The sequence below is a fragment of the Pseudochaenichthys georgianus genome, chromosome 13 (assembly GCF_902827115.2).
Source record: "Pseudochaenichthys georgianus chromosome 13, fPseGeo1.2, whole genome shotgun sequence".
Lineage (NCBI taxonomy): Eukaryota > Metazoa > Chordata > Actinopteri > Perciformes > Channichthyidae > Pseudochaenichthys > Pseudochaenichthys georgianus.
The window spans coordinates 40,247,373-40,274,981 of record NC_047515.1 but is presented as its reverse complement, the minus strand read 5'-3'; the positions used below and the strand labels follow the sequence as shown (position 1 = coordinate 40,274,981).

The following is a 27,609-nucleotide window of genomic DNA, read 5'->3' as shown; positions in this document are numbered from 1 at the left end:
GATCTTGATTGGGCCAAATTTGACCCCGAGTTACCCAAAAACAATTCTGCTGGGTCTCCCCAAACCCGAACACCAAATGATACACTTTCTTTTTTAGAGACCTTCAGACTTGGCAACAATTATCAAAATCTGTTTGGTAGTGTTTATATATCTGCTATGGAGGGTATCATGAAGCCTTGTTCCGATAAATAAACTAGAGCGTAGTTATGTCATTTTAACTTGAAACGGGTCACGGGAGACCCGAACACAACATAAGGGTTAAACAAAATGTTATATATTCAACAGTACTATACAGTGAACAGTGACCAATCTTTCCTGCATTTAAAACATGCATATTGTAGTTTTTGATCGCCATTTCTTTCCCCAGGACAAACAGTGATTATTGCCTTCACTAGGATTCCTACCTGTGTGTTTTCTGCTTGCTGTATAATGTTTAGAGGAAACAAGAGGCTCCTCTCAAAGGCGGCTAAATGCTGCCCTCTGGTGGTCAACACGAAAGATCGTTTTGGGGATTTCTTGTGAGGCACGTGTCTCTGTCAGTTTAACAGCATCATATTCAGACATAAGAAAGGCAGTAAATGAAACAGAAATATAAGCCTTCACAGTTCAACAAAGGCACCATGACATGAGTCAAAAAAGGGATGTTTCTTTAATTTATTTATCCACAGCCACATGAAGCAAACAGCGACACACCTACTTTGGCATTATGACAGTTCTATAGATAACATATCAGCAAAGACCAGTCTATTTGAACATACTGAAGATACGGAGCTACATTAGCATTTGGTCTCTTTCTCTCACTCCAGCCAAATGTTCACCAGCGAGATGCTTGTTTCTGCCCCGAAGCTTCTCCGTGTTTGATGCGGATAATTAAAGTTAAACTGATTGCTTTGTTTGCTCATTCATCAGCTGTGGCCCCCTGTTTTGTGCTGTAAATTATAAATGAGATATTGTGCGCGGCTGGAAATGATATGGATAACTGATGAGAGCAGAAACAAGGCGTACGACCAACATCTAAAAGCCGTCAAACATGAACAAATTAGCCGTCGAAAATAAATACAATTATAAAAACATTTCAATACTTGCTTCCATTCTTTACAATACAGCTCATTTAGGCCAGTGCTTTCCAACTTTTTATAGCAATGGCCGTTTCAAAAGGAGAAGCCTCAACAAGTTATTGACGAATGATTTGAGTTGTGTATTAAAGGGGCCGTATTCTGCTCAGGTCCATATCGGTAAGTTGTGCCTATACTGTGTCGTGTCTCCAGCTGCAGCACCTCTGTCCACCCTCTGTCTGAAACCAGAGCCCAGTCTGCTCTGATTGGTTAGCTCGCCAGCTGTTGCGATTGGTCAACCGCTTAGAGAAGTCCCGCCTCTTAGCACGCCACGTACAATGTGTTGGAGCGCGAGCCAATAGAAGTGTTACATAGTGATGTCATTATGTTCCTGAAGTAAACAAGAAGTCCAATGGAGGCGTTTCAGACAGGGTGGGCAGTGTGTGGGAAAGAAACTCAGGGATGGTATCCTTTGCAGACCATTTAGATGCAAAGAAACCAATAGAGCGACATGAAAGTGAACACCCCACTTAGCATAATAGCGTCTTATTACGTCTAAATGCTCAAATATGTGTCCAACAGCTCATTGCATCTACACTTGTTCTCCATTACAATCACCTGTGTTCCTCTTCTCCGTCCGCTTAGCCTATCACGAACAATGTGTTGGAGCCAATAGAAGCGTTACATATTGATGTCATTATGTTCCTGAAGTAAACAGAGGAGTCCAATGGAGGTGTTTAATAGGGCCTCTTTAAAGCTAAACGGTCCAGTACACGTGTGTCCAACAGCTCATCGCATTATATTTCTAAATTACAATCATCTGTGGTCCTCTTCTCCACACACTCTCTGTGTCTCTTCCCATTTGCTCGTGACCTCCTCTCCCTGGTTACCGTCTGAAGGAGTGTGTGCTTCCTCGTCCAGCGGCTGCAGAGCCTCGGGTCCTGTGTCCTGCTCGTTATTACCAAAAGACTCCCCGTCTCCTGCACTTCTCTCCTCTCTGCTCTCAGTGTCCGTGTCAGAGTTATGCGACCCTCTGTCCTGACACGACTGCCTGCGAATGGTCCGTCGGTTCCTGCTGCGCCGCGATTGGTTGCAGTGGAGCGTGCGCCTGCGATGCCATTGGTTGAGAGAGTTTTGCGCTTCGACGCTCAGCTGACGGGCGGCCAATCGAGGCCTGAAGCTGCTGATGTAGTAAAGAGAGGCGTAGAGAGTTGTAAGGTAGTAGCCACCTGTTGATATGAGGAATACAGAGAGGGAAACATTAGTCACTCGTTATTACAACTGAACAGTATCTATATCGTTTTATCATATCACACCGGTTTTCATTTCATTGCATTATCTCCCGATTCACTTAAGACAGGGGAGTCAAACTCAAGGCCCGGGGGCCAAATCCGGCCCGCGACTTCATTTCATGTGGCCCCGCAAGAGCTTGCAAAGAATATAATACGTTTATTATACGGTTACATGCCACTTTACAGAAGCAGGTTGCCCATAAACTACATGTCCCACAATGCATCTCGTTTTGTGACATGGCACTGAAGAGACTTCTGCTTTCAGACGTAGTTAATGACCAAGTTATTATCCTATCCGATACTAATCCAATTCAGAGGCAATAATGTAACATAATACATTATTTTATATATATATATATATTATATAGTTACAACCGGCCCTTTGAGTGCAACCTTTATGCGAATGTAGCCCGCGATGAAATTGAGTTTGACACCCCTGACTTAAGATCGGACTTCCAGATTTTAAACTTCTCTGGTCCCCTTCTAGCGTACATTGAACATAAAAGATTAAACCTTTACAATCTTACTTGGACTAGCACCTCCCTATCTATCATCATTAATTACCCCGCGGATATCTCCCAGACTCCCACGCTCACATAATGCTCCCTTTCCACCCCCAGCAGTCACTAATCATCAGTAGGCGGCAGAGCACCTCTCCTTCGCATCTGTCTTCCTTGTCAACTAATTTCCATCACCTGGTTCCCATCTCCATTGGCATCACTTCTGTCTCATGCTTTTATCATATGGCACTACTTGTGTTGTTGTTCATAAAAAACACAAGTAGTGTAATACGGGGCTGTAATACATTTTGATTTGATTTACATCTCGAGCTGAGAGTGAGAAACTAGTTGGGACAGACTACTTTAACCCCTCAGTGTTTCAAAGTTGGATAATAAACACAGCCAAACTCACCCTGAGCACACACAAAGTCACAGCCGAAGTAAAAACAATAAGTGTGGCTTGATATTGAGTAAGAAAAAGGTTGATGAACGCTATGAGAATGGGTCTGCAGAGAGAATTTCGCCGCGATCCCAACTGTCAGTTATCAGCCTGCAGCCAGGGAGGAGAGATCAGCAGAGCTGCCTGCACCGAGTGTGTGAGGAAGTCCGTGGATTGGTCAATTTGGACCAATCAGCGAGGGCGTAACGTAACGGCTCCACGGATTGGTCCATTTCGTTGCGGGTACGGCATGACATCATGATGTACCCGGAAGAATCAAATGGACAGTGACGTATCTCCAACGAGGCGTTTTGGGGAGGTATTTTCTGTGTTAGAGTTTTACTCCCTACAGGGTGTACTTTGAGCATTTTGACTCTGCAGACCACTTACATGCATAAAAACCTTCATAACACACAAGGGGACGGGTACTAACCGGAAAAGCATGACATGTGACCTTTAAACCTCGTTCTGTTTGCCATGAATGGAGCCTTCAGTGAGTTTGTACCCGGGACCCGTGGGAACATGTTTCAAACGGGGGTTGCTGTGGGAACATGTTTCAAATGGGGGTTGCTGTGGGAACATGTTTCAAACGGGGGTTGCTGTGGGGACATGTTTCAAACGGGGGGGTGCTGTGGGGACATGTTTCAAACGGGGGGTGCTGTGGGGACATGTTTCAAACGGGGGGTGCCGTGGGGACATGTTTCAAACGGGGGGTGCCGTGGGGACATGTTTCAAACGGGGGGTGCCGTGGGGACATGTTTCAAACGGGGGGTGCCGTGGGGACATGTTTCAAACGGGGGGTGCCGTGGGGACATGTTTCAAACGGGGGGTGCTGTGGGGACATGTTTCAAACGGGGGGTGCTGTGGGGACATGTTTCAAACGGGGGGTGCTGTGGGGACATGTTTCAAACGGGGGGTGCTGTGGGGACATGTTTCAAATGGGGGGTGCCGTGGGAACATGTTTCAAACGGGGGGTGCCGTGGGGACATGTTTCAAACGGGGGGTGCCGTGGGGACATATTTCAAACGGGGGGTGCCGTGGGGACATATTTCAAACGGGGGGTGCCGTGGGGACATGTTTCAAACGGGGGGTGCTGTGGGGACATGTTTCAAACGGGGGGTGCTGTGGGGACATGTTTCAAACGGGGGGTGCTGTGGGAACATGTTTCAAACGGGGGGTGCTGTGGGAACATGTTTCAAACGGGGGTGCCGTGGGGACATGTTTCAAACGGGGGGTGCCGTGGGGATGACACCAGGGCCGGTTTTGACCAATTTGCTGCCCGAGGCAAGATTTTAGCTTGCCTCGGGCAAAACCTCTACTAAAGACCACGTGGACAGCTTATATAAAAAGGCTTCAAATGTATTTAGTATTGCATGAACATGTTTTAAATGGGGGGTGGACTTCACATCCTCTAGGGGGGTCTGGGGGTTTAAAGTAAAATGCTTCAATCTGGTGCACTTTGAGCGCCCCAATTACTAGAGACTGATCTAGGGGATACAACTCTAAAACACCCATATGAAAAAGATCGGTTTGCATTATAATAATCAAATAAGTATATGAACATAACCAACAACCTACCATAGCCAATAACTGTCACGATTCTCATGTTATGTCACGTTTGGGTTTCCTGTTTTATTGTGTAAAGTGTTCACCCCCGTTTCCTGCCTGTCTGCTTTCTGTCTGTTTCCCTCCCTGATTACCCGATTGTGTTCACCAGGGGGGTATACTGCGAAGCAGGATTTTCGCTTAGCGGCTAAATTCAGGGAAAACTCCGGCTTTCCGGTCCTACGAAGCTGGTTCTCTTTTTAGCAGGCTAGATCTCCATGGTAATATATGCTAAGCAGCTAACCTGGTCGGGACCAGGTTAGGTTGCAGGCTAAGAGCTCAACTCAGTGAAAGCACCGCCTGCTGACCAATCAGAGCTCAGTGTGCGGAGTTTAAAGCGATCAAGTCATATTACAGGAGAAAGGAAATACAGAAAAGCTGCCGTCGCAGGAAAGACGGCCGGCAAAAATCACCGACTGTGTGAACGTGAACATGAATAGAATATCACCTCCCATCTTCAGAGCAATCTGACTATTATAACATTAGCGTTAAGAAAGCTTACTTACATATCAGCCACAACATAAGTAACCGGATCAGAGTACATTAAGTACAGTCCGCGGCATATCACTTCATAATGTATCACATATCTCCTGATCTGAGTCAGCTGAGCCGTATCTGGCCGTGCAACACTCACAGTGTCACAGACTGTATGCAGAAGTATTATTTTAAGCAACACATAAGTTGACGAAACACTCGAGACAAATGTAATTGAAGTCAGATCGTGTTTTAGACGGGGCAGTGATATCATAAACCTGTTAATGTAGGCATTCCAACACTTGTTCTGTTCCCAGCTGTGTTCACCTTGCAGGTGCAGCTCTGTGGCTTTTATCCTGGATAAAGTGTTTAAGTCATGGATGTTTAAAGTTTAACTTCTTCATTTTTGACTAGTATTAAAGTTCACTTTTCACCTTCTGTGTATTTAGTCTAGTCTTCCCCTGTGCTCCATGTCGGTTCATTGTTTCCCCTCCATGTCATTCCACGGTCTGTGTTCCTTGTGCTGCTCGTTGGTGTTGGAGATTTTGGATTCTGCCTTGTTTTGCCACAGCTTTATTATTTAATAAAGCTCGCTTTTCGTTATTCTGCATTTGAGTCCTACCTGCTTCACCCATTCGTAACAATAACAAATACATGTAGGCTAACTTGTTTTATTTTTCTGGTTCATTTATATCTTATTTTATCAGTTAACATTTATTTATTTATGCATATTTCTAAATCTCTCCAGTTTTCAAAACAATATTTTTAGTTTACTGTCATATAGTATACATTGGAATGATTTCAAACCTGTTTTTATTTATCCTAATAATTATAAAGGAGTGCCTTGGAAATATTTGTTTACATACATTGTGATCAAAACGTTTGAGACCCACTGAGACAACACTGGGACTAAAGTGAACTATCTAAACACTCAAGAGTCCTTCACCTCACTGAGCTGTAGATCAGCCTCTCAGTCTGACTGGAGAGGACTCTCCCTCCACATCATTGTAGAAACAGCTTCTTATATCCGTTAGCGCAGCAGAAGCTGACAACATTCCCCGCCGGTACCGGTGCACCCCCTCTCTCTCTCTATCTATCTATCTATCTATCTCTCTCTCACGCTGGCTGTGAGCTGCGGGTGCCTGATAAGCCAACATCCCCCACTTTCATCACTTACAGCGCCCATCGTACGGGGCAAATGGAAAATGTAACCGGGGTGAAAAGGGTGTTATCTTTACTTAATTATGAATGTTGTTACATCAAGGCTGAAAATTCATTTTTTTTGTATTATATTTGTATTTAATCTTGTGGAAGTGCAGATCCCCTGTCCTCCACCAGGGGGTGCTGCAGCACCCTCAGAACCCCTACTTCCCACCGCCCTGCCCGGGAGCACACAGAACTGCAGTGTGAAAGCTTGGCTTATAAAGAACTTTAAAACATAACCAATGTATGTGTTAGGAAATGTGGGTGAACATTGAATGAGTAGAACAAATCTTCTCATGCTAACCACCAAGCTGATGTTACATGGATATTTAGCAAAACCTTATTGGCATGTCATGTTGGTAATATTTCTCAAATAGTATTTTATTAAACGTTTAGTCAGAAGAATGTGTCGTAAATCATAAATCAGCAAGCTAATGGATGTTTGGTCCGTTAGCTAGCTTAGCTACAACAGCATCAGTTACTCCTGGCAGCTAGTGAGAGAACAATGATTTAGTTACAACAAACTTACATAAGTTAAATTCTGTAATTTAGTGATGGTTCAACTAATGAATCAGCAAACCGCCGTACTGTGTTTTTGGTGGAGATGTGTGCGTGTTACCCTGACGGTGTGTGTTTGCTTCCTCACCCTCTCCCTGCAGCTGTGTGGGGTCGAGCAGCTCCATCATGTAGTCCGTGTCCAGGTGTAAAGTGACCACATCGCTCCGGAGCAGAACCCAGGTGAGGCAGGGCAGGAAGTCATCCGCTCCGAACGCTGTGCCTGCAAGAGAGGAGAGGAACACGGGAAGTTAACTCACAGACAAATAGACGGAGGTGGCAATAGTACACACATCCTTTACTCAAGTAGAAGTACAGATACTCGTGTTTAAAATACTCAGGTAAAAGTAGAAGTACTGACTAAACTTCTTTACTCAAGTCAAAGTAAAGGCTTTGAAGTGTACTTCAGTAAAAAGTACCCATAGCTAGCAGCTGTTTAAAAGAGTACCTGACCTCCCTTTATATTAACAGAACAATAATGTCATTGTTAGCTAATGGATGTTTCCATGCTGAACAACGGCAACATGACAACGTTTCCATTGGTCCCTCTTCTTTAGAGAAGACCAGGAAGTGATGGATACACGGATCATGTTCCAACCAATAGGCACGCAATGACTCTGAAGAATAATGATCACGCACCAACACACATTCAGACTAAAGGAACCAGCTGTTTGGGAAATGAGAGAAGTAGAAAGTACAGGTATTTGAGTTCAACATGTAAGAAGTAGAAAGTACAGGTATTTGAGTTCAACATGTAAGAAGTAGAAAGTACAGGTATTTGAGTTCAACATGTAAGAAGTAGAAAGTACAGGTATTTGAGTTCAACATGTAAGAAGTAGAAAGTACAGGTATTTGAGTTCAACATGTAAGAAGTAGAAAGTACAGGTATTTGTGTTCAACATGTGAGAAGTAGAAAGTACAGGTATTTGAGTTCAACATGTGAGAAGTAGAAAGTACAGGTATTTGAGTTCAACATGTAAGAAGTAGAAAGTACAGGTATTTGAGTTCAACATGTGAGAAGTAGAAAGTACAGGTATTTGTGTTCAACATGTAAGAAGTAGAAAGTACAGGTATTTGAGTTCAACATGTAGAAGTAGAAGTACAGGTATTTGAGTTCAACATGTAAGAAGTAGAAAGTACAGGTATTTGTGTTCAACATGTGAGAAGTAGAAAGTACAGGTATTTGTGTTCAACATGTAAGAAGTAGAAAGTACAGGTATTTGAGTTCAACATGCAAGAAGTAGAAAGTACAGGTATTTGAGTTCAACATGTAAGAAGTAGAAAGTACAGGTATTTGAGTTCAACATGTAAGAAGTAGAAAGTACAGGTATTTGAGCTCAACATGTAAGAAGTAGAAAGTTCAGGTATTTGAGTTCAACATGTATGAAGTAGAAAGTACAGGTATTTGGGTTCAACATGTAAGAAGTAGAAAGTACAGGTATTTGTGTTCAACATGTGAGAAGTAGAAAGTACAGGTATTTGAGTTCAACATGTAAGAAGTAGAAAGTACAGGTATTTGGGTTCAACATGTAAGAAGTAGAAAGTACAGGTATTTGTGTTCAACATGTAAGAAGTAGAAAGTACAGGTATTTGAGTTCAACATGTAAGAAGTAGAAAGTACAGGTATTTGAGTTCAACATGTGAGAAGTAGAAAGTACAGGTATTTGAGTTCAACATGTAAGAAGTCAAAGTAAAAAGTCGCCAGAAAAATAAGTAGTGGAGTAAAGTACTGATACCAGAAAAATGTACTTAAATACAGTAACGAAGTATTTGTACTCCACTACTTCCCACCTCTGCAAATAGAAGTAAGAAAGTATGCCAGCAACGATTAGAAAACACACTCCTGTCTACCTGAGCTAGCATTAGCACTCATGCTGTGATAGATGCTCTTGCAGACTTTCAGCAGGATGTGGACCTTCTTGTTGGGAGAGTACGCCTCGTGCATACTGGTCCACCTCTGCTGGATCCTCTCCAGGGCGAGAGAGTCGGGAACCCCGACGCCCGCAGACCCGCCCAGCTCCTCCACCCCGTTCTTCTCCAGAATGCTCATGTTGCTCTGCAGACGGTCGAAGCTGCCGTCGTTGGTCCGGGACGCGTGAATGCAGGAGTAGAGGTGAGCGGAGACCGGCTTCAGAGCCACTTTGTGGAGGGAAAGCTCCACCAAGGAGTCTGGAGAGGGGGCAAGTAGGTTAGGAGAGCACATTCGTACAAAAAGGGAACTTAAAATGCCCTACAAAAAACATTTAAAGATCCGCTATTATACTGTTCTTCATCAATATATTACAGGTCTCAGATATATACAGAGCCTGTCTCTGATTGGCTGAAACACCAAACAGATCATTGCAGCATTACCCATAATCCCCTCTGTTTCAGCCCTGTTTCCAAAGTGCTGATTCTCTGTCTGTGACTTTAGATGAAAACAAGGAGCCCCTCCCCACGCCCCTCTGAGAGAGATTTGGTTACAAAGAACTCAATGGAGCTCTAGAGGATATTCAGGTGATAAGGGGGGGGGGGGGTTACCTTGGTTGCTGATTGGCTAATGGTTACTCAAGACAACACATCGTTATGACATCATCAAGTGGCCAAAATCTGATCAGCTCATTTTCAGACAGGTTTTTATAGAAATGGATCAAAAAGAGAGAAAATCTTTGTTCCTGAAACTTTCAGAGTCTCTTTCCACAGAGGGGACACATGTTGATGTAGAAGAGACATGAAGAAGAGGGGACACATGTTGATGTAGAAGAGACATGCAGAAGAGGGGACACATGTTGATGTAGAAGAGACATGAAGAAGAGGGGACACATGTTGATGTAGAAGAGACATGAAGAAGAGGGGACACATGTTGATGTAGAAGAGACGTGAAGAAGAGGGGACACATGTTGATGTAGAAGAGACATGAAGAAGAGGGGACACATGTTGATGTAGAAGAGACATGCAGAAGAGGGGACACATGTTGATGTAGAAGAGACATGCAGAAGAGGGGACACATGTTGATGTAGAAGAGACGTGGAGAAGAGGGGACACATGTTGATGTAGAAGAGACATGAAGAAGAGGGGACACATGTTGATGTAGAAGGGACATGAAGAAGAGTGAACAATTACACAATTACATTCAAATACATAAAAACATACTCATTAAAAGCCAATAATATACAGATTGAAAGGCTAAAATAGAATAAGACAAGTATTAAGTGTAAGATATGAATAGTGACTTTATTTAATAAAAGGCAGTGGCAAAAAGAGAGTCTTGCATAAGAGTTGCACCTTTCTTCTAGTTTGAGGACAAATTCAAAGACTCACCAATTATTTACATATCTACTGATTTACAAAAAAACTGCATATTTTCTGCCAAAGCTAACAAACAAGCTGCTATAAAAAAAAATCAAAATTCTGACTTTTTATGAAAATCTAAGAATTCTGACTTTTTTCTCAAAATTCTGACTTTTTTTCTCAAAATTCTGACTTTCTTCAAAATTCTGACTTTTTTCTCAAAATTCTGTCTTTTTTCTCAAAATTCTGACTTTCTTCTCAAAATTCTGTCTTTTTTCTCAAAATTCTGACTTTCTTCTCAGAATTCTGACTTTTTTCTCAGAAGTCGGACTTTCCACTCACCGATCTCCGAGTCATTTAGGTCGGTGATGCTGTCCAACAGTGCCAGGATGTCCGGATAGTCCAGCAGCCTTTCCCTCAGTGCGCTGAGCGATGACCTCACTTCCTGTAGGAACTCTGACCCCGTGACCCCGTCGTGATCACCAGCTTTCTTCAGCGTCGTTTCCACAAATCCTTTCACGGCCTCTGCGAACGCCGAGCCTTTCCTCTCGCTCAGCTCCTGCACGCGATTGGTCAGTCTCTTCTTCTGGCTGACCAATCCGCCGAGGGCCTGACCCACGGCCGACAGGCGGTGGATGACCTTGTCGGCCAATCGGTGAGCAGACTGGTGGTGTGGAGCAGGGCTGAGGATCGGGTACTCCTGCTCCTCCTCGATGCTGCTGATTGAGAGCGAGTCGAGCTCCAGAGATGGAGGATGGAGCCGAGAGGAAGGTCTGGGAGGAGGCAGCCAGACTCCGTCCTCGACCCAGGACACCCTGTGGGGGGACAGAGGCACCGGGCTGCCGTGGGAGGGCAGCTCCAGAGACTCTCGGTTCGAACCCCCAGGGGTGGAAGGGGTGGAGGGGGTGGAGGTGGTGAGGCTCCCAGAACTCACTCTGTAGACAGGGGGTGGAGGCAGAGGTGTTATTATAACTGTTGGGGAAATACTGGATGTCCTCTTCCAACATGAGAGTAGCATGCTAACAAAGGGAAAAGAGAGACATATGACAAGCATGCTCATTTCTGACGTGGAGCTAATCTGAAGTAAACATTGAATACTGCTTTCTGTTCCTCCATCTTGAGACTGTGTAACTCCCTCTCTTGGATATCAGCAGGAAGTGAAGGACACTGCTCAGGAACTAGCTGATGCTCTGTATGTGAGGACTCCTTCCTTTCTGGAGAGGATAATAAATAAACACACACAGATTCCCTTTCTTCTTACTTCACCACTGCTCGCAGATCTGGTGGAAGACTGGGAAAGAAACACTTTGATACATCCTGAATGGATCACATATGTACTGAACACACACACACACACACACACACGTAGTAAATACCTGTATGGAGCGGGGGGGGAGGCAGCGTCTCTGCTGAGCCTCCGGAGAACCACGCCTGCTGAAGTTTCTGGTGCTGACGTGGAGCAATGAGGAGAGTCAGCTGACAAGGCTCTGCTCAGACCTGGAGACGAAGAAAGCGGATACTGAACAGCGTGTTGGCTTTACACGTTTTCTAGATTGCTAACAGACTAAAATTCTACATGAAGCACAATTATTTTAACTGACACTCAAAAAGCAAAACATCGGCTCAAATCTCCAAAACGCTAAACACGTTTCAGCTTTTCACACAATTTGCAAATCAACATGGCGCTTTGTGCAAACCTCTGCACACGTCTCTCCACGTGAGACACGGGAGGCTGACGTGAAGTCACGTGTGAGCAGGTTTCAAACACTGATATTCAAAATGCCTCACACAAGAAGCACGTTCCACCTGACCAATCCCCTGGTAGCATCATGTTGGCTCATCAATCAGGATGTTAGCACGATGCAAAGACCACAGGTGAGAACTTTCTACAGCAACAATGGAAGCCAACAAGAGGAGAGGAGGAGGAAGAGGAGAGGAGGAGGAAGAGTACTCTCTAATGAAATGTTATCAACCACGGTGTGACGATGAGAGGCTGGACGGAGGGTTCAGCCTAATCCAAGCCGATGTACTGTCGCCTCTGTGATCCGGACATTTACTGTAGACTTGACAACAGGTTAGTCACCAGTAGCTCTGCATAACTCATGATATCTCAGAGCTTATATCTGTTGTGTGAAACGTATTTACTTCATTACTGTAATTGAGTTGTTGGCGTGTTGCAGACTATAACTGCACACACATCCTGCTCAATGCACTGTGGTGAAGTTACTTTGATGCAACACACACTGACCGACCGCTGTGTCTTTGCTGTTCATCTGAAGGACTGAGACACAAAGAGGAGGAAGGCTCAGGGTGTTCGACGAGGCAGGAAGCAGCAGCTACTGACTGGGTTTAGCAAACAATGCATCCCACTAGAGAGATCCGAAGCAGAGTATAACATAAAATAAATAAATAAATAAAATAAAATGTGATTTCTTTTCAACAACTCATTTGTATTTCTTCACTGACTGTATTTCTGTAAACTCAAGCAATGTTTCTCTGCAGAACCCTCTCTGTACAGAGCACAGCACAGAACAGGTGGAAGTGCTTTAGAGTATGCTCAGCAGTGTGTAGCTGGGTGGTCAAACAGTCTAGTATTATGAATGAAGTGATATTTGGTGCTACAGTTTGCATTCGGTAAGTGCTTCTGTAGTTTTGAGGGCAGTTCTTCACTTAGCAGGAGAAACGAGGTGTTTTGCACTTTGGGTGTTTGAGTTTAGTGTTCTGAGAAACTGAGCAATTAAAAAAAAGATGTGTGTGTTAGCAATCGAGAGAAACTGTAATCCCACTGCAATGTTTTCGGGTATTTGATTTACCTTACCGAAAGATGATACGTTGATTTACAGACGGATTTTTCCCAATGTAAGTCAATGGGGGAAAGTAACAAGGTGACAATATCTGTCTACCAGAAACTGGACATTTTGCTGGCTAATATCTTGTTTGTTTATTTCTAAACACAAAAATGTATATATATTATATATATTTTATTTATTTTTTGTGATTGAGCCATGCAAGAGGTTGTTCTTGCTTCCAGTGTTATGCTAAACTAAGCTAGCTGACTCCTGGCTGTAGCTATACACTGTAATTAACACAGAGACATGACAGTGGTATAAATCAGATATCTCAAAACATGTTCAAACATAACCACCGGCAAATATCAAAAGCTTTTTTGGAATAACTTCTCAAATATTGTATAAAAAGCAGAGGTGGGAAGCAGTGGAGTACAAATACTTTGTTACTGTACTTAAGTACATTTTTCTGGTATCAGTACTTTACTCTACTACTTACTAATACGACTTTCTACTTCTTACATGTTGAACACAAATACCTGTACTTTCTACTTCTTACATGTTGAACTCAAATACCTGTACTTTCTACTTCTTACATGTTGAACTCAAATACCTGTACTTTCTACTTCTTACATGTTGAACTCAAATACCTGTACTTTCTACTTCTTACATGTTGAACCCAAATACCTGTACTTTCTACTTCTCACATGTTGAACTCAAATACCTGTACTTTCTACTTCTCACATGTTGAACTCAAATACCTGTACTTTCTACTTCTTACATGTTGAACTCAAATACCTGTACTTTCTACTTCTTACATGTTGAACTCAAATACCTGTACTTTCTACTTCTTACATGTTGAACTCAAATACCTGTACTTTCTACTTCTTACATGTTGAACACAAATACCTGTACTTTCTACTTCTTACATGTTGAACACAAATACCTGTACTTTCTACTTCTTACATGTTGAACACAAATACCTGTACTTTCTACTTCTTACATGTTGAACTCAAATACCTGTACTTTCTACTTCTTACATGTTGAACTCAAATACCTGTACTTTCTACTTCTTACATGTTGAACACAAATACCTGTACTTTCTACTTCTTACATGTTGAACTCAAATACCTGTACTTTCTACTTCTTACATGTTGAACTCAAATACCTGTACTTTCTACTTCTTACATGTTGAACACAAATACCTGTACTTTCTACTTCTTACATGTTGAACACAAATACCTGTACTTTCTACTTCTTACATGTTGAATACAAATACCTGTACTTTCTACTTCTCTCATGTTGAACTCAAATACCTGTACTTTCTACTTCTCACATGTTGAACTCAAATACCTGTACTTTCTACTTCTTACATGTTGAACTCAAATACCTGTACTTTCTACTTCTTACATGTTGAACTCAAATACTTGTACTTTCTACTTCTTACATGTTGAACTCAAATACTTGTACTTTCTACTTCTCTCATTTCCCAACCAGCTGGTTCCTTTAGTCTGAATGTGTGTTGGTGCGTGATCATTATTCTGTAGAGTCATTGCGTGCCTATTGGTTGGAACACGATCCGTGTATCCATCACTTCCTGGTCTTCTCTAAAGAAGAGGGACCAATGGAAACGTTGTCATGTTGCCGTTGTTCAGCATGGAAACATTCATTAGCTAACAATGACATTATTGTTCTATTAATACAAAGGGAGGTCAGGTACTCTTTAAAACAGCTGCTAGCTATGGGTACTTTTTACTGAAGTACACTTCAAAGCCTCTTTACTTTGACTTGAGTAAAAAAGTTTAGTCAGTACTTCTACTTTCACCAGAGTATTTTTAAACACGAGTATCTGTACTTCTACTCGAGTAAAGGATGTGTGTATGTTGTCATCTCTGATACATGTGTAGCAAGTCCTCACCAGAGGTCTCCGTGATGGCAGCAGAGTCCTGCTCCATGGAGATGGCTCTTTTACTCAGCAACCCGGCTCCCGCCCATGCTCTGGTGGTGCTGAGGCGCCGCTCTTTTCTGTAGTTGGTGGGCGATGGAGTGGCGCTCTGAGCTGAAGTCGTCCTGTTGGTCAGCCAATCATCTCCATGTTCCCGCAGGTACAGAGGGTTGATGATGCACAAGGCCCCGTTGGTGGAAGTCAGCTATAGAGGAAGTGAAGAAATAGGATGCGTTGACACACTTTCTACCACAATACAGGCTTTAAATAAGATCAAACTCGTAACGTTCACTCTTACAACTTGGAGTATAATATCAATGTGGCGCTGAGTTCACCAGAGACACAGCTTTAGTCTCTAGGCGACTGCACAGGTAGTGAATATCTGTGTACTCCCCTTTTATATAACATAAAATAAGATAAGATGTACCGTACTTTTCGGACTATAACGCGCACCTGCATATAAGCCGCAGCAGCTCAATTGTCCGTCTGTCTTGCTCTCGTTCTGTCTCTCGGTTCCACTTTTACTTTGGCGCGCTACCTGTCTCACTCTTTTCGCTTAGAGGTGGCGGGCGCGGACCGGTCATAGAGCCCATAGAGTTAAAGGTGGTTAATGTTACCTGTAAAATCCATAGATTTAGGAGGTTCCCTAGTGGCCGTTAGCTGTACAAACAAAATGGGGGAAAAAGTCGCGGTTTATAGTCTGAAAAGTACGGTACTTTATTAATTCCAATTCGGGATTTTTTTTGTTGCAGCAGCTGAAAACAAAGCAAGGCATTGCACATAATTACACATTAAAAGAGTACAAATAAAATATAAACATCTCAAAATAGAAATAGAAATAAACCAGCGTTAGAGAGTAAGACAAATATACAGATGACCGTGAAGATATCAAATCTATAAAATGTCTGACAAATAAAAACACTATTTAAGGGACAATTTTCTGTTAATTAAAAATCCATTTGTGTAGGAATTTAGTCAAGTAGAAAAGATATCAAACTAAGTCAAATATAAGACAGTTTAAAATATTCTGTGTAGAATTAAGGGAGGGAGTTGTTAAGTATTCAAATAGAACCCCTTTCAAAATGAGGTGGTGCATCTCAAGGGGTTTAGTAAATAAATGTTATTGGTCGTCTTGTCTTTCTCACCTTCTTGAATAGAGAGCATTGTGGGTAATGCATTATCAGATTAAGAATAAGGAACATAAACAAGTGTGTTGCCAAGTAGGTTTGCACATACAAGGAATCTGCCTGGGTTTGCATAGTCACTTATCTTATCTCACTTTGCACTATTAGTGCAAAGTGAGATAAGATAAGTGATAAGAAAAAGAACCAAAAATAGAACTATGATAAACACTTCATCAAGGCGTAACGCTTTTCTATTTACCACTGCTTTCCCCAAAGTCATTAAAAGACCTTAAACAATTCATGTTATACACCTCTTGCAGAAAACATTGAATGTTGTTATTTTTGAAAATACCTATCTATCTTGATGGATCATTTAAAGCTCGTTTAATTGCTGCTGGGTCTGTAATGTGCTATAGAAATAAATGTACACACACACACACACACACACACACACACACACACACACACACACACACACACACACACACACCTGTATGGAGCACATCACGTTGCTCGGCTCTCTCTGGGTCATCTCATCAGTCTGTTGGTCCGTTGGGGAGCAGAGCCAAGTTTCTGCATTAGAAAAGACACTTCTTTAAAAACCCGTCTCTGGTTCTGCATTTCTGACGCAACTTCTGTCCGAGGATATGAGACAGGAAGAACTCACCAGGTTCAAGTTGAGAGAGATCTCCGGTCTTCTCTGTCACACCGTAGATCCAGAGAGGGATGGAGAGACGGAGCGCCAACACATCCCTGACACACAGGAAGAGAGGGTAACGTAAACAATAATAACAACTGTGTTAAACAGACTGAGTCCAAATGGAGAAGCATTGTCTGAGTAGTCGTCTTAATAGGGCTTCAGCTTATGATTATTATTATTATCCTCGATGAATGAATTACCCCTCCATGGACTCCCTGAACTTAGTGACATCATTATGTAACACTTCTATTCTATCATTCAAACAATCCCTCAAAACTCACCTTTTCCCTCTTGCCATGAACTCCTAATCCACTAACCCCTCGCCCTTATTGCACCTAGCTTGGCACTTTTTACTTTTGTTGTTATTTTTCTTCTTTACTTGCTTGCATAGCCCTTTGAGCACCAGGAAAAGCGCTATATAAATGTATTATCATTATTCTATTGGCCAGCGCTCCAACACATTGCACGTGATAGGCTAAGGAGCGGGACATCTCGAAGCGGTGGACCAATCACAACAGAGCCGGCCTGCTAACCAATCACAACAGACTGGGCTCTGGTTTCAGACAGAGGGTGAAAAGAGGTGCTGCAGCACAGGCAGTATGAGAACAATAAAGAGCTTTTTGAACATTAAAGCTTGGAGACATGTCCCAGTGGAGCAGGGGGTCAGACTCAAACACACAGAAGAAAACACAAATATGAACCTGGAGATTAACATAATAGGATTCTCTAATATGCTCAAATGTGATTACAGAAAATACATATTTCAGAGGCTGGAAACAGGATTTCTGCAATTCTTGTATAACATGTTTTATTATAACCAAAGTCTAGATCAGAGATGATCAGAGACGAATGGAAGACGAAAAAAACATGAACTTCCAATATAAAAATGGTCAATGATTAATTTTCTTAATCGATGAGCTTACTATCATTTGAACCGTACGTTTCAAATGCATTTCAAATATATATAACTTAGGATGGAGATCACATGGTCAGCACGAAAAGACACGTGTCATCATAGCAGTGTCGTTGCCACATTTAACGAAGCTCCCTGTGGTATGGAGGGCACCCGTACACAACACATTCACAACAGCATCAGGGACCGTGTCTTACCTGGTCAGCGAGTAGAAGAGCACGAGCTGCGCCAAGTCGGAGAAACATAGACGAGACTCAGACAGCTGGAAGACTGACACGACACACAGAGAAAGAGTAGGCAGAGTTAATTCTAATGAAAAAACCATCCCTGGAAACTCACCAGAGCGTAGCAGGAAGACAGAACGACTTCTAACGAATGTGATGGCTTCATTACATCGATGTGCAGATCAGACAGGACGTGCTGATGCCGTGCGTGATACCACTGGTACTTTATCTTAGGAGTCACTTCACGTGTGTCTTTATCTCTCGATTGTAGATACAGTATTGCACTTCAAGTCTTTAAGGAACCGGTGTGTGCAGTTTGAGAGGCAGATTGACGAGGTGTGACTAACTGCTCTCAGCTGTTGCAGCTTTGTCAGCTTTACCGTGTGCACTCGAGTTTAAAACAAAAAAGCAGAACTGTGACGTGCAACTGCTATCTGCCACTTACTGCAGACATGATGACTCAAAACATACCCACTGAAAGCCACACAGAGGGCACTGTCACACACACGCACGCACGCACGCACACACAGATAGAGGAAGAGAAAGAGATGTGTGTGTGTGTGTGTGTGTGTGTGTGTGTGTGTGTGTGTGTGTGTGTGTGTGTGTGTGTGTGTGTGTGTGTGTGTGTGTGTGTGTGTGTGTGTGTGTGTGTGTGTGTGTGTGTGTGTGTGTGTGTGTGTGTGTGTGTGTGTGTGTGTGTGTGTGTGTGTGTGTGCAGTCGGTCCATACCTGTGTCTGTGCTTTTGATACAATAATCAATAACTGCTTCATTATTGTCTCCTCCTGCAGACACACACAGTAGGCTGGGAACAGATGTCGTGGAGTCCCGTACAACCAGGAAACTCTGGAGAGAAACACACACACACACACACACACACACACACACACACACACACACACACACACACACACACACACACACACACACACACACACTTAGTGACTCATTTCAGTATGCGAGGCGCTGAGCAGGAAGACGTTTTCTTTTAAATGCTCGTGCTGGAAGCTCACAATCTAAACGGAAAGGAGAACTGATTTAAAACAGAGTATGGTAAATAATTAACCCGTGCTGGAGAAAGTAATACTACTCTGTAAAGATACTCCATTGCACCCCTCCTATTGTCTTCGTTCCCCCCCCCCCCTTACTTTGGTGTTCGCGGTCAAATTTGACCGGTCCTGTTTTAACTGCTATTACATTAACACAAAAACATTAATCATCACCACATTTCATTTAACACCCTTTCAAACTGTACACATTGTGTCAGACTACTGGTACACATGAAGAACTGCAGTAAATATACAGAGAACAGACACTGAACATGTACTGCGTGTGCCAGGTGTGATCCATGTGGGGGGAGGGGCACATAAGAGCGGGAAATGTGTCAAATTGTTGTGTGTGTGTGTGTGTGTGTGTGTGTGTGTGTGTGTGTGTGTGTGTGTGTGTGTGTGTGTGTGTGTGTGTGTGTGTGTGAAAGTGGTGATCAGCAATTGTATATGTTCAAATGTCTCCTGTGAAGGATATCATGAAGCTTTGATGCAATCGAAAGTAAAACAAAAAAGTTATGATTGATGAAAGTAGTAAATCGGTCAGACAGCAGGAGGGCAAAGAGAAAGTAGTCAGGAAAATGTACTTATTAAGAGCATTGAGAGTAAAAGTACTCAAACAAATATTCATATTGAATCATCTATACAATTATTCTAGCACTCAAATGAAACAGTTAGCAAAAGTGCTGCTAATGGTTTTCTGCCAGCCCACTCGTTGTCTTAACGTTGGATAGTTTCATCCACACAGTATCTCAAAGTATTTTGTATTTGTTGTGCAAAGTCAAAGTCTGAATTTACGGTGTAAAGTAACTAAAGCTGTTGAATGAATATAGTGAAGTACGGTCTATCCTTTTAAATTGTAAAGGAGTACAATTATAAAGTGGCACAGAAAGAAAAGTACAAGTACCTGAAATATGTGCCTCGCAGAATAAATGTATTTAGTTACTTGGCATCAGCTCAGTGTTTCTTTCCAGGTCTCAGGCTCGAAAATGACATTCCCAGAACAAATGACCATAACTTCACTTCTAAAAGGGGTACATTAATAATCTTTTTTCTCAAAGCAAGGATACACCTGTGAGTTGGATGTAGAAAAGTCAGAATCAATATAGATTTTTTTAATTTTAAAGTAAATTCAGATTGAACATAATAAAAAAGATGTAAATTCTAGTGTCCGTCCAAAAGAAAAACATTACTTATAGTGAGAACCACCCTTGGATGATGGGATAGTAGACTAAAAGCTTTAGGAATTCAAACTAAAACATATAATAAGTACCCTGTATCAAGATTGATGCAAAACAAGTGACATTTTACCCTTTTTTAGAGAGATATAGCACAAAAAAACACTTCTGGGGTCATTTGGGTGCATTTTCCACATCTCTGGAACCCATTGGTCGATTTTGATGATTAACAGCTCTTTTTAACTGTTAGAGCCAATAGGATCGAGGGGAAGTTCCTAAACATTAGAATCCATCTAAACATTACCCATTGGTGAATGAGTGATGCGGAGCCAGAATGCCCAAAACAGAAAGCTGCGATACACTCTGGTGGCTTTCATTAGCAGCTAATATGAAATCGCCGTTTTTGACATAACAATGGAATGATGGATTATCAGTAATCCTTTCAAAGTGACACAGACACATTGGATTAACGTATGGATTAACCTTCAGCCGTGTTTTTATCGTTTTAATGCCATTGAACACGACTTTTGATCAGAACAACAGCTAAGGTGAGACGATCTCCCTTGAATGCTCCGTAATGCTATGCTACGTGTTGAGATGTCTGTGTTTGCTTGAGTTCTGATCGCTCAGTGATGATACTAATACCTATAGAATCTGTGGAATCTCAGCTTTAATCTGATATCTTGTTTGTGCAGTTACGATTAGTAATAAGGGTATTTTTACCTTGAGTTCTGTGCTAAGTGCGTTAGCCTTTTTTCGCTCAGGGCTCATTTAGACGCTTCTTGTGAGACTTGTGATTTGGTTTCGGTAAAAATGGTTCGTATCGTCAGTTAGCCGAGTTTCTTCCCGTTAAATGGGTATGACACATCAATAGGTTTTTAAATATTAAGAAGCCCTGAGACACAGTTTCGTGAAAAAACACACCGCAGCCAGCTCTCGGGCTTAACAGGTTCATAAACAGCTAATTTACCCAGGGTTCATAGCTGCTTTAAGACTCTGCAGTAGTGTTGCACGGTGTACCGATACTTGAAAGGTACCGCGATACCCTGCCGTTAAAAACGGTACGATTCCTCCGTTTCATTAGTATCAGTACTTTAAGAATGACGGGGGAAAGTACTCCCGTGAAAAAAACGCCGTTTAATAAGAGCCGTGTGCGTTCAGCGCTCTGTGTTCAGCGCTCTGTGTTCAGCGCTCTGCTTCCACTCCTTGCACTGCAGCCGTGCCTGCTGTCCCGCTCCTCTCAAGCACGTTCTAAGTCCCTCCCCTCTCTCTTGCACGCGGCCACGCGCTAGCTGCCAGAGCATGTGAGAAAAGGAGAAGCATGGCTGCAAGTGGGAGTGCAACTGCCGCTGCGCCTCGGCTTGTTGACAAAAAAGACGCCAGAAGTCTGTGAACGGGCCGTTCAGGTGTTCAGAGCAGAGCTCCCTGTCGGAGCAGCAGAGCGTGATGTGCACTGAAAAGTTTTTCTGTCGCAATATTATCGTTGAGCAAACTTAACTAGCAAACTAGCATCACTATCTGCTAACGTTAGCTTTAGCCTTCGTTTTCTATTAGTTTTTTTCATAGGCTATAAACGGAGGTGGTATAAGTAGCCTATATATCTTGTACTTGAGTAAAAGTAGAAGTACCCAGGTCTTGTACTTGAGTTAAAGTAGAAGTACCAGAATGTAGGAACAATCCTGCAATCAAAATGTTCCTCAAATAAAAGTACAAAAGTATTGTCAAAATATAGTTAAAGTAGCGACAGTAAAAGTAGAAGTGCTCAGGTCTTGTACTAGAAGCACCAGAGTGTAGGAATACTCTGTTACAGTAAAAGTACTGCATTCAAAATGTTCCTCAAGTAAAAGTATTAAAGTAGCGACAGTAAAAGTAGTCATTGTGCAGATTGGTCCATTTCAGAATAATATATATGATATGTTTTATAATGATTGATCATGAAAGTGTTCTCAAAGCTGGTAAATGTGCAGCTAGTTTGAAGTACTTTGTAGACTGCAGGGTAGCTGGTGAAGGAGCAGCTAGTCTGAAGTACTTTGTAGACTGCAGGGTAGCTGGTGGATTTACTCCAGGTGGAACTAAAGTCTGATTTAACACTTGATTATATTTCACATCATTCATCCAGATCTGTGAAGTAACTAAAGGGATTAAATACATGTAGTGGAGGAAAAGTACACCATTATTTCTGAACTGTAGTGGATTAGAAGTACAAAGTAGCAAAAGAAACATTGAAATACTTAAATAAAGTACAAGTATCTCAAAATTGTACCCAAGTAGTACTTGAGTTTATGAATTTAGTTACTTTACACCAGTGGCTATAAAGATAGAAAGACTAAGCCTTGCACAGAGGCATGAAAATACATTTTCAAAATGCTCAACAGTGCTGCCAAAATGTTAAACTCACTGCTACACAATTAAAATAAATGCTTTTATATATATTTATATTAGATGTGACTCTTTGGCGTTTCTGTTCTTAGTAACACTGCTGCTTTAGTTGTTCTGACTGCTAAAATCATCTGTTATTCCTAATTTTAAAGCCGATATTCCATGTTTCCCTTTTTTTAAGAAAAGTATCGAAAAAGAATCGGAATCGCAATTCTTGACTTGGTATCGGTATCGAAACCAAAATGTTGGTATCGTGACAACACTACTCTGCAGAGGCCTGTAAACACCATCTGAGTGAAGGCCCACTCAGCTCAGACCCTCCCCTTTGTCAAATCCACAGTTGTTATAGTTATTTCTTGTCAAAACGTTGTTAAAATAAAGCTGAAGCACTAATACACATCCATATGTTCCATTACATTCATTTAAAGTGTGTGTCAATGGCAGTAACGACAGCTTTTCACACCATTGATCAAAGTCAGTCTACAGAAGGAATTGGAGCTGAGCTAGACAACTAGCTGAGTAATTCAGTTACTGGTTTACATTCCTACGCCTCCTCTGAGCGTGCCACAATTTAAAAACTCATAATTGTGTTCCAACGTTGGAAACTTGACGTCAAAAGTCATATTACTTGTTGTAAAAGAAAACGCAGTTGGTTGACACATAATGAGGTTGTGTAAAACAACGGCTCAGTCACCACGCAACTGAATTCAGAGGTGCTCTCGGATACATTTACACACACACACACACACACACACACACACAGGAAGTGGCTGTCATTGTCAGAGCACAGAAATACAGATATAGACACTTTGAGCACACACACAGGCAAATGTTATACGAGCAACTACTTTGTTGATTCATAACAGCAACATGTGTGTATCTGATTCGTAGGAAGAAGCACTGGAAACCATTCAAGAAGAAATGAATGAATACATTGTTTTGTTCAGCATTTCAAATCCGTAAACCGCTTCACGCCTATATTCAAAAAGTAAGAAGGTTTTTCCGTGAAAGTTAAAACCAGACAATCCTATCCTCCCCATGACCTCACACTCACGCGTCAAGGACTTCCAGTTCAGAGATTTGCATTCGTGGAAAGTCATTTAAAAAACATCAATTTTAACATCTTATTCTCTCCTACTCACATTCTCCGTTTGCAGCAGATGTATCCATTTTGTAATGTCATTTTTCTCATCTGCTCAGCGCTTTATTCAACTCCTACTTCTGCATTTAGCGCCAAAAGTAGAGCGCCGTGATATCAGACATGAAAAAGAAAAAGGAACTTCTGTTGCAGAGACGAGCTGAGAATTCTGCTGTTGTTGCTGCAGGACGTAAAGAACGCAGGAATCCCTAACGGAGGTTTCCTTTCCTCTTTTCAGACCAGCTTCAAGCTGCGCACTTTAAAGTAAAAGGATGAGCAGACACTAACTAGGAGATGATCGGGTGATATGAAGTGGGTCAATCCAAAGAGAGGACATGCAGAGATGGGAAAGCAGAGAGATAACTGCTCAGACACATTTACACAAATCCTGTGCTCAAAAAAGCATTATGAACATTGGGCAGTGAAGAGGACTTTAAGTAAAGTAATGTCTTCTTTCACCTCTAGATTTTGTTAGACGTTCATGCATGATATTCAGAGGTGAAAGAAGTACTCGTGCTGCGTACTTTAGGTAAAAGTAGAAGTACCAGAGTGTAGGAATACTCTGTCACAAGTGAAAGTCCTGCTTTTTAAAATGTTACTCAAGAAAAAGGACAAACGTATTAGCATCAAAATCTACTTAAAGTATAACAAGTCAAAGTATTCATTCTGCAGATTAGAAATAAAATACTTCATAAAAGTACAAGTACCTCAACATTGTACTTAAGTACAGTAATTGAGTAAATGTTACTTTACACACACTGATAATATATGAATGCACAACCATGTGTTCTTCTTACCAATCATATATTTTTTGTATGAATTGTTGTTGTGATTATTTCCCCTGCCTTCAGAAGTACTTATGAGGTTAATAAGTTATTACTTAAACATTAATGATGCAATGCAGAGGTTATTATGTAGTATTATAGAGTAGATATATGTATAGTCTTGAAGTGAGAAGCAGCTCGCAACCATAACGCTAATGTGGCCCGCGATGACATTTAGTATGTCATTTAAACAAATGTGGGTTGTGGCCAAGTCTATTTAGAAGCAGCTGAACAGCTCATAGTGGTGATACTGAGTTGAGAATCTATGTACTAAAAAAAATTAATCTATTAAAGGTGGGGTAGGTAAGAATGGAGAAACCAGCTCGAGTGCGCTAGAATTTGAAAGTACGCAGCCGAAAAAAATCTGCCACTTCCTTCAGACTTCCTCACAGAGCCCCTCCTCCAACACACACGAACGCACACATGACCAATGAGGGCACGAGATAAGTTTGTGCCCAGATGGAAGGCTGACAGGCAGGTAGGCCATCCAGTTACTTTAGCCGGGCCGGCTCAGATGATTGGTCGTGCTTTGTACAGCGCCACAGCTTCCAGAGATGATATTTCTTAATGTATTTATTGTCAAAGCATTTAATATATTCATTGCTGTCGGGATGTTGAGAGCATTACATGGAATATGACAAAAAGTGTTCTGAAGTGAATTACCTACCAGGTGGGGTAGGTAAGTTTGAGAAACCGGCTCGAGATCGCTAGAATTTGAAAATACACAACCGGAGAAAATCTGCCACTTCCTCACAGAGCCCCTCCCCCAACACACACGAACGCGCACATGACCAATGAGGGCACGAGATAAGTTTGTGCCCCGATGGAAGGCTGACAGGCAGGTAAGCCTTCCATTTTTACAGTATTACGGCTTCTACAGATGAAATTTTTTTATGGATTTTTTGTCAAAGCACTTCAGATATTCATTGCTATCGGGATGTTAAGAGCATTCCATGGAATATAACAAAAAGTGTGTCTCGAGCCGGTTTCTGAAACTTACCTACCCCACCTTTAACCTTTGTAAGGAAGCAAATCAACAAATTATTTTACTGCCTTAAAAATAAGTTACAACGCAGAGTGCAGCATATTTAACTTGAACAGTAATTGAGTAAAAGTACTCGGTTCCTCTCCACCACGGGTCTTTGATTGGCAGATGTGATCAGCTCACCCCAGCAGGCGTCCCACAGAGAGCCGCCCGGGCCCCATCTCTTCCCCAGGGGGCCGCGGGGCACCAGGCGCACTCTGAACCCTGCAGCTGCTCCAGCAGGGTCGGCTTCCTCCGGCTGCTCCTCCACGGGATGGCCGTCGTCCCGTTAACCCGACCGCGAGCCGCCCGGGACGCAAACATCTGAGGACACGCGGACGTGCATGTGCCACCGTCTGCACACCTGCACATTAGTGTGTGAGTCACATGAAGAGAGTCAGTCATAAAGCAGGTGAACAGTGCTGACATAATTAAGTTTACATCTAGGATTGTTCTTGTTAAAGTTTTCAGGTTTGAGTTAGATTTGTCTCATTCGTGCACATTACCATCAGATTAGTGCGTGAGTCACAGAAAGACAGTTCATCGAAACAAAGATTAAGACTGCAGGGAAATAAATACTTTCAAATTATGATTTTTTTTGTGTGAAATAAAAAATGTAATAGTAAGATTTGGGCTTTTAACATTCATGCAGATTAGCCTTAGTCACATATTGTCAGCTTGTCACACAAATGCTTAAGACTGAAGGCAATATGAACTTTAAATAACTATTTCTCTTAGAGTTAAACGTTAGATTTAGCTCTTCGTTATTGCACATTAGCCTGTAAGTGACATAAAGGCAGCTTGTCATAAAAGTGCAAGCAACACTTAGTTTAAAATGGTGATTTGTCTGGTGCAATGTAAAGGTAAAAGTCAGATTTGAAGTAACATTCATGCATCAGATTAGTGTGCAAGTCAAATAATAACAACTCGTCACAAAAAAGATTGAGCCTGGGGGCGAGATTTAGTTTCAGATTAGGGTTTTTCTGGTGAAAAGGAGATGAAAATAAGATTGAAATGTTTAACATTCATGCACATAAACATCAGATTAGACTGTACCTCATAACGTCTGCATATCACCAACACTATCTACGGTGCAGGCAGGCACCTGAAGATGCTCTCGGTCTCCAGCCAAACATGCTTATTGACGGTATGTAAATGATACTTACATGTGTCGTTCAGTTAGTTCCTCTCCTCTCATTTCTCCACATGTTGCAATCTTCTCGGTCTCTCCACCTCTTTGTGCAAGACGTTGCTTAAGAGCTCACAAATACCAACCAGGGCCACGATAGGAAGCGCACATCCTCAAGACGTCTCCTGATGGTGTAAGAACATTTCAAAATGAAGTCTGCCTGACAGCGGCCTTGTTCTTCTGTGTACTGCACATTCTGGCGTTTAACACACTTTCAATTATCATGTGAAACTGTTCTCTCGCTGATCTTTCACCATCCCTCCCCTCCTCAAGTCAGCGTGTGGTTAACCCGGCGCTGTGTGTGAACTGAGAAAAGACACGGCATGCTCTCGACAAAGCGACAAGTGCCTATTTTCAAACTGCTCAGAACAGAGAGACAATGCAGTACCACAACTCTCAGATGATGTGTCCTTTTATCTTGCAGCAGCAGCAGCAGGAGGAGGAGGAGGAGGAGGAGGAGGAGGAGGACAACAGAAGAGTGAGAACAGATGGGTTTCATGTCTCTACTTTACCTCACCGACATGCACGTGCGTTCCCCTGCCGGCCAACAGGCCCTCCTCAAAGGAAACCGCACTCAGAGGTGTTGCTGATTGGTCAACGTTTCCATGGCAAGAACACTCACTGTCTCTCTTTATCGTGCACTTTCTGTTTAAAGCATTTCCTGCTAACACCGTGATCTGCACGGTGTCAATGACCTACAGTATGAGAGCATATCAGGAGCTTGTATCACATGTTTTCAAATAAAAGC

The 27,609-nt window shown here is 42.2% G+C and overlaps 1 protein-coding gene across 4 annotated transcripts; it reads right to left on the bottom strand.

Moving 5' to 3' along the window:
• Positions 1–630: 630 nt before the first annotated feature.
• On the bottom strand, positions 631–27,609 carry rinl (Ras and Rab interactor-like). Of its 4 annotated transcripts, XM_034097901.2 has the most exons (13): positions 27,374–27,609; positions 26,839–26,986; positions 25,817–26,036; positions 18,815–18,929; positions 18,059–18,131; positions 16,916–17,001; positions 16,739–16,821; positions 15,098–15,329; positions 11,770–11,890; positions 10,736–11,328; positions 8,975–9,292; positions 7,215–7,346; positions 631–2,284 (listed from the first exon to the last, which is right to left on the bottom strand). In XM_034097901.2, exons 2-13 carry the CDS (start codon positions 26,868–26,870, stop codon positions 1,872–1,874), a joined length of 2,418 nt encoding a protein of 805 aa, XP_033953792.1. In that variant the 5' UTR covers positions 26,871–26,986; positions 27,374–27,609; the 3' UTR covers positions 631–1,871. The 4 variants fall into 4 exon arrangements, with proteins under 4 accessions (XP_033953792.1, XP_033953791.1, XP_033953795.1 ...); XM_034097900.2 differs by having other exon boundaries at positions 26,839–27,609; XM_034097904.2 differs by having other exon boundaries at positions 25,817–26,028; positions 26,839–27,609.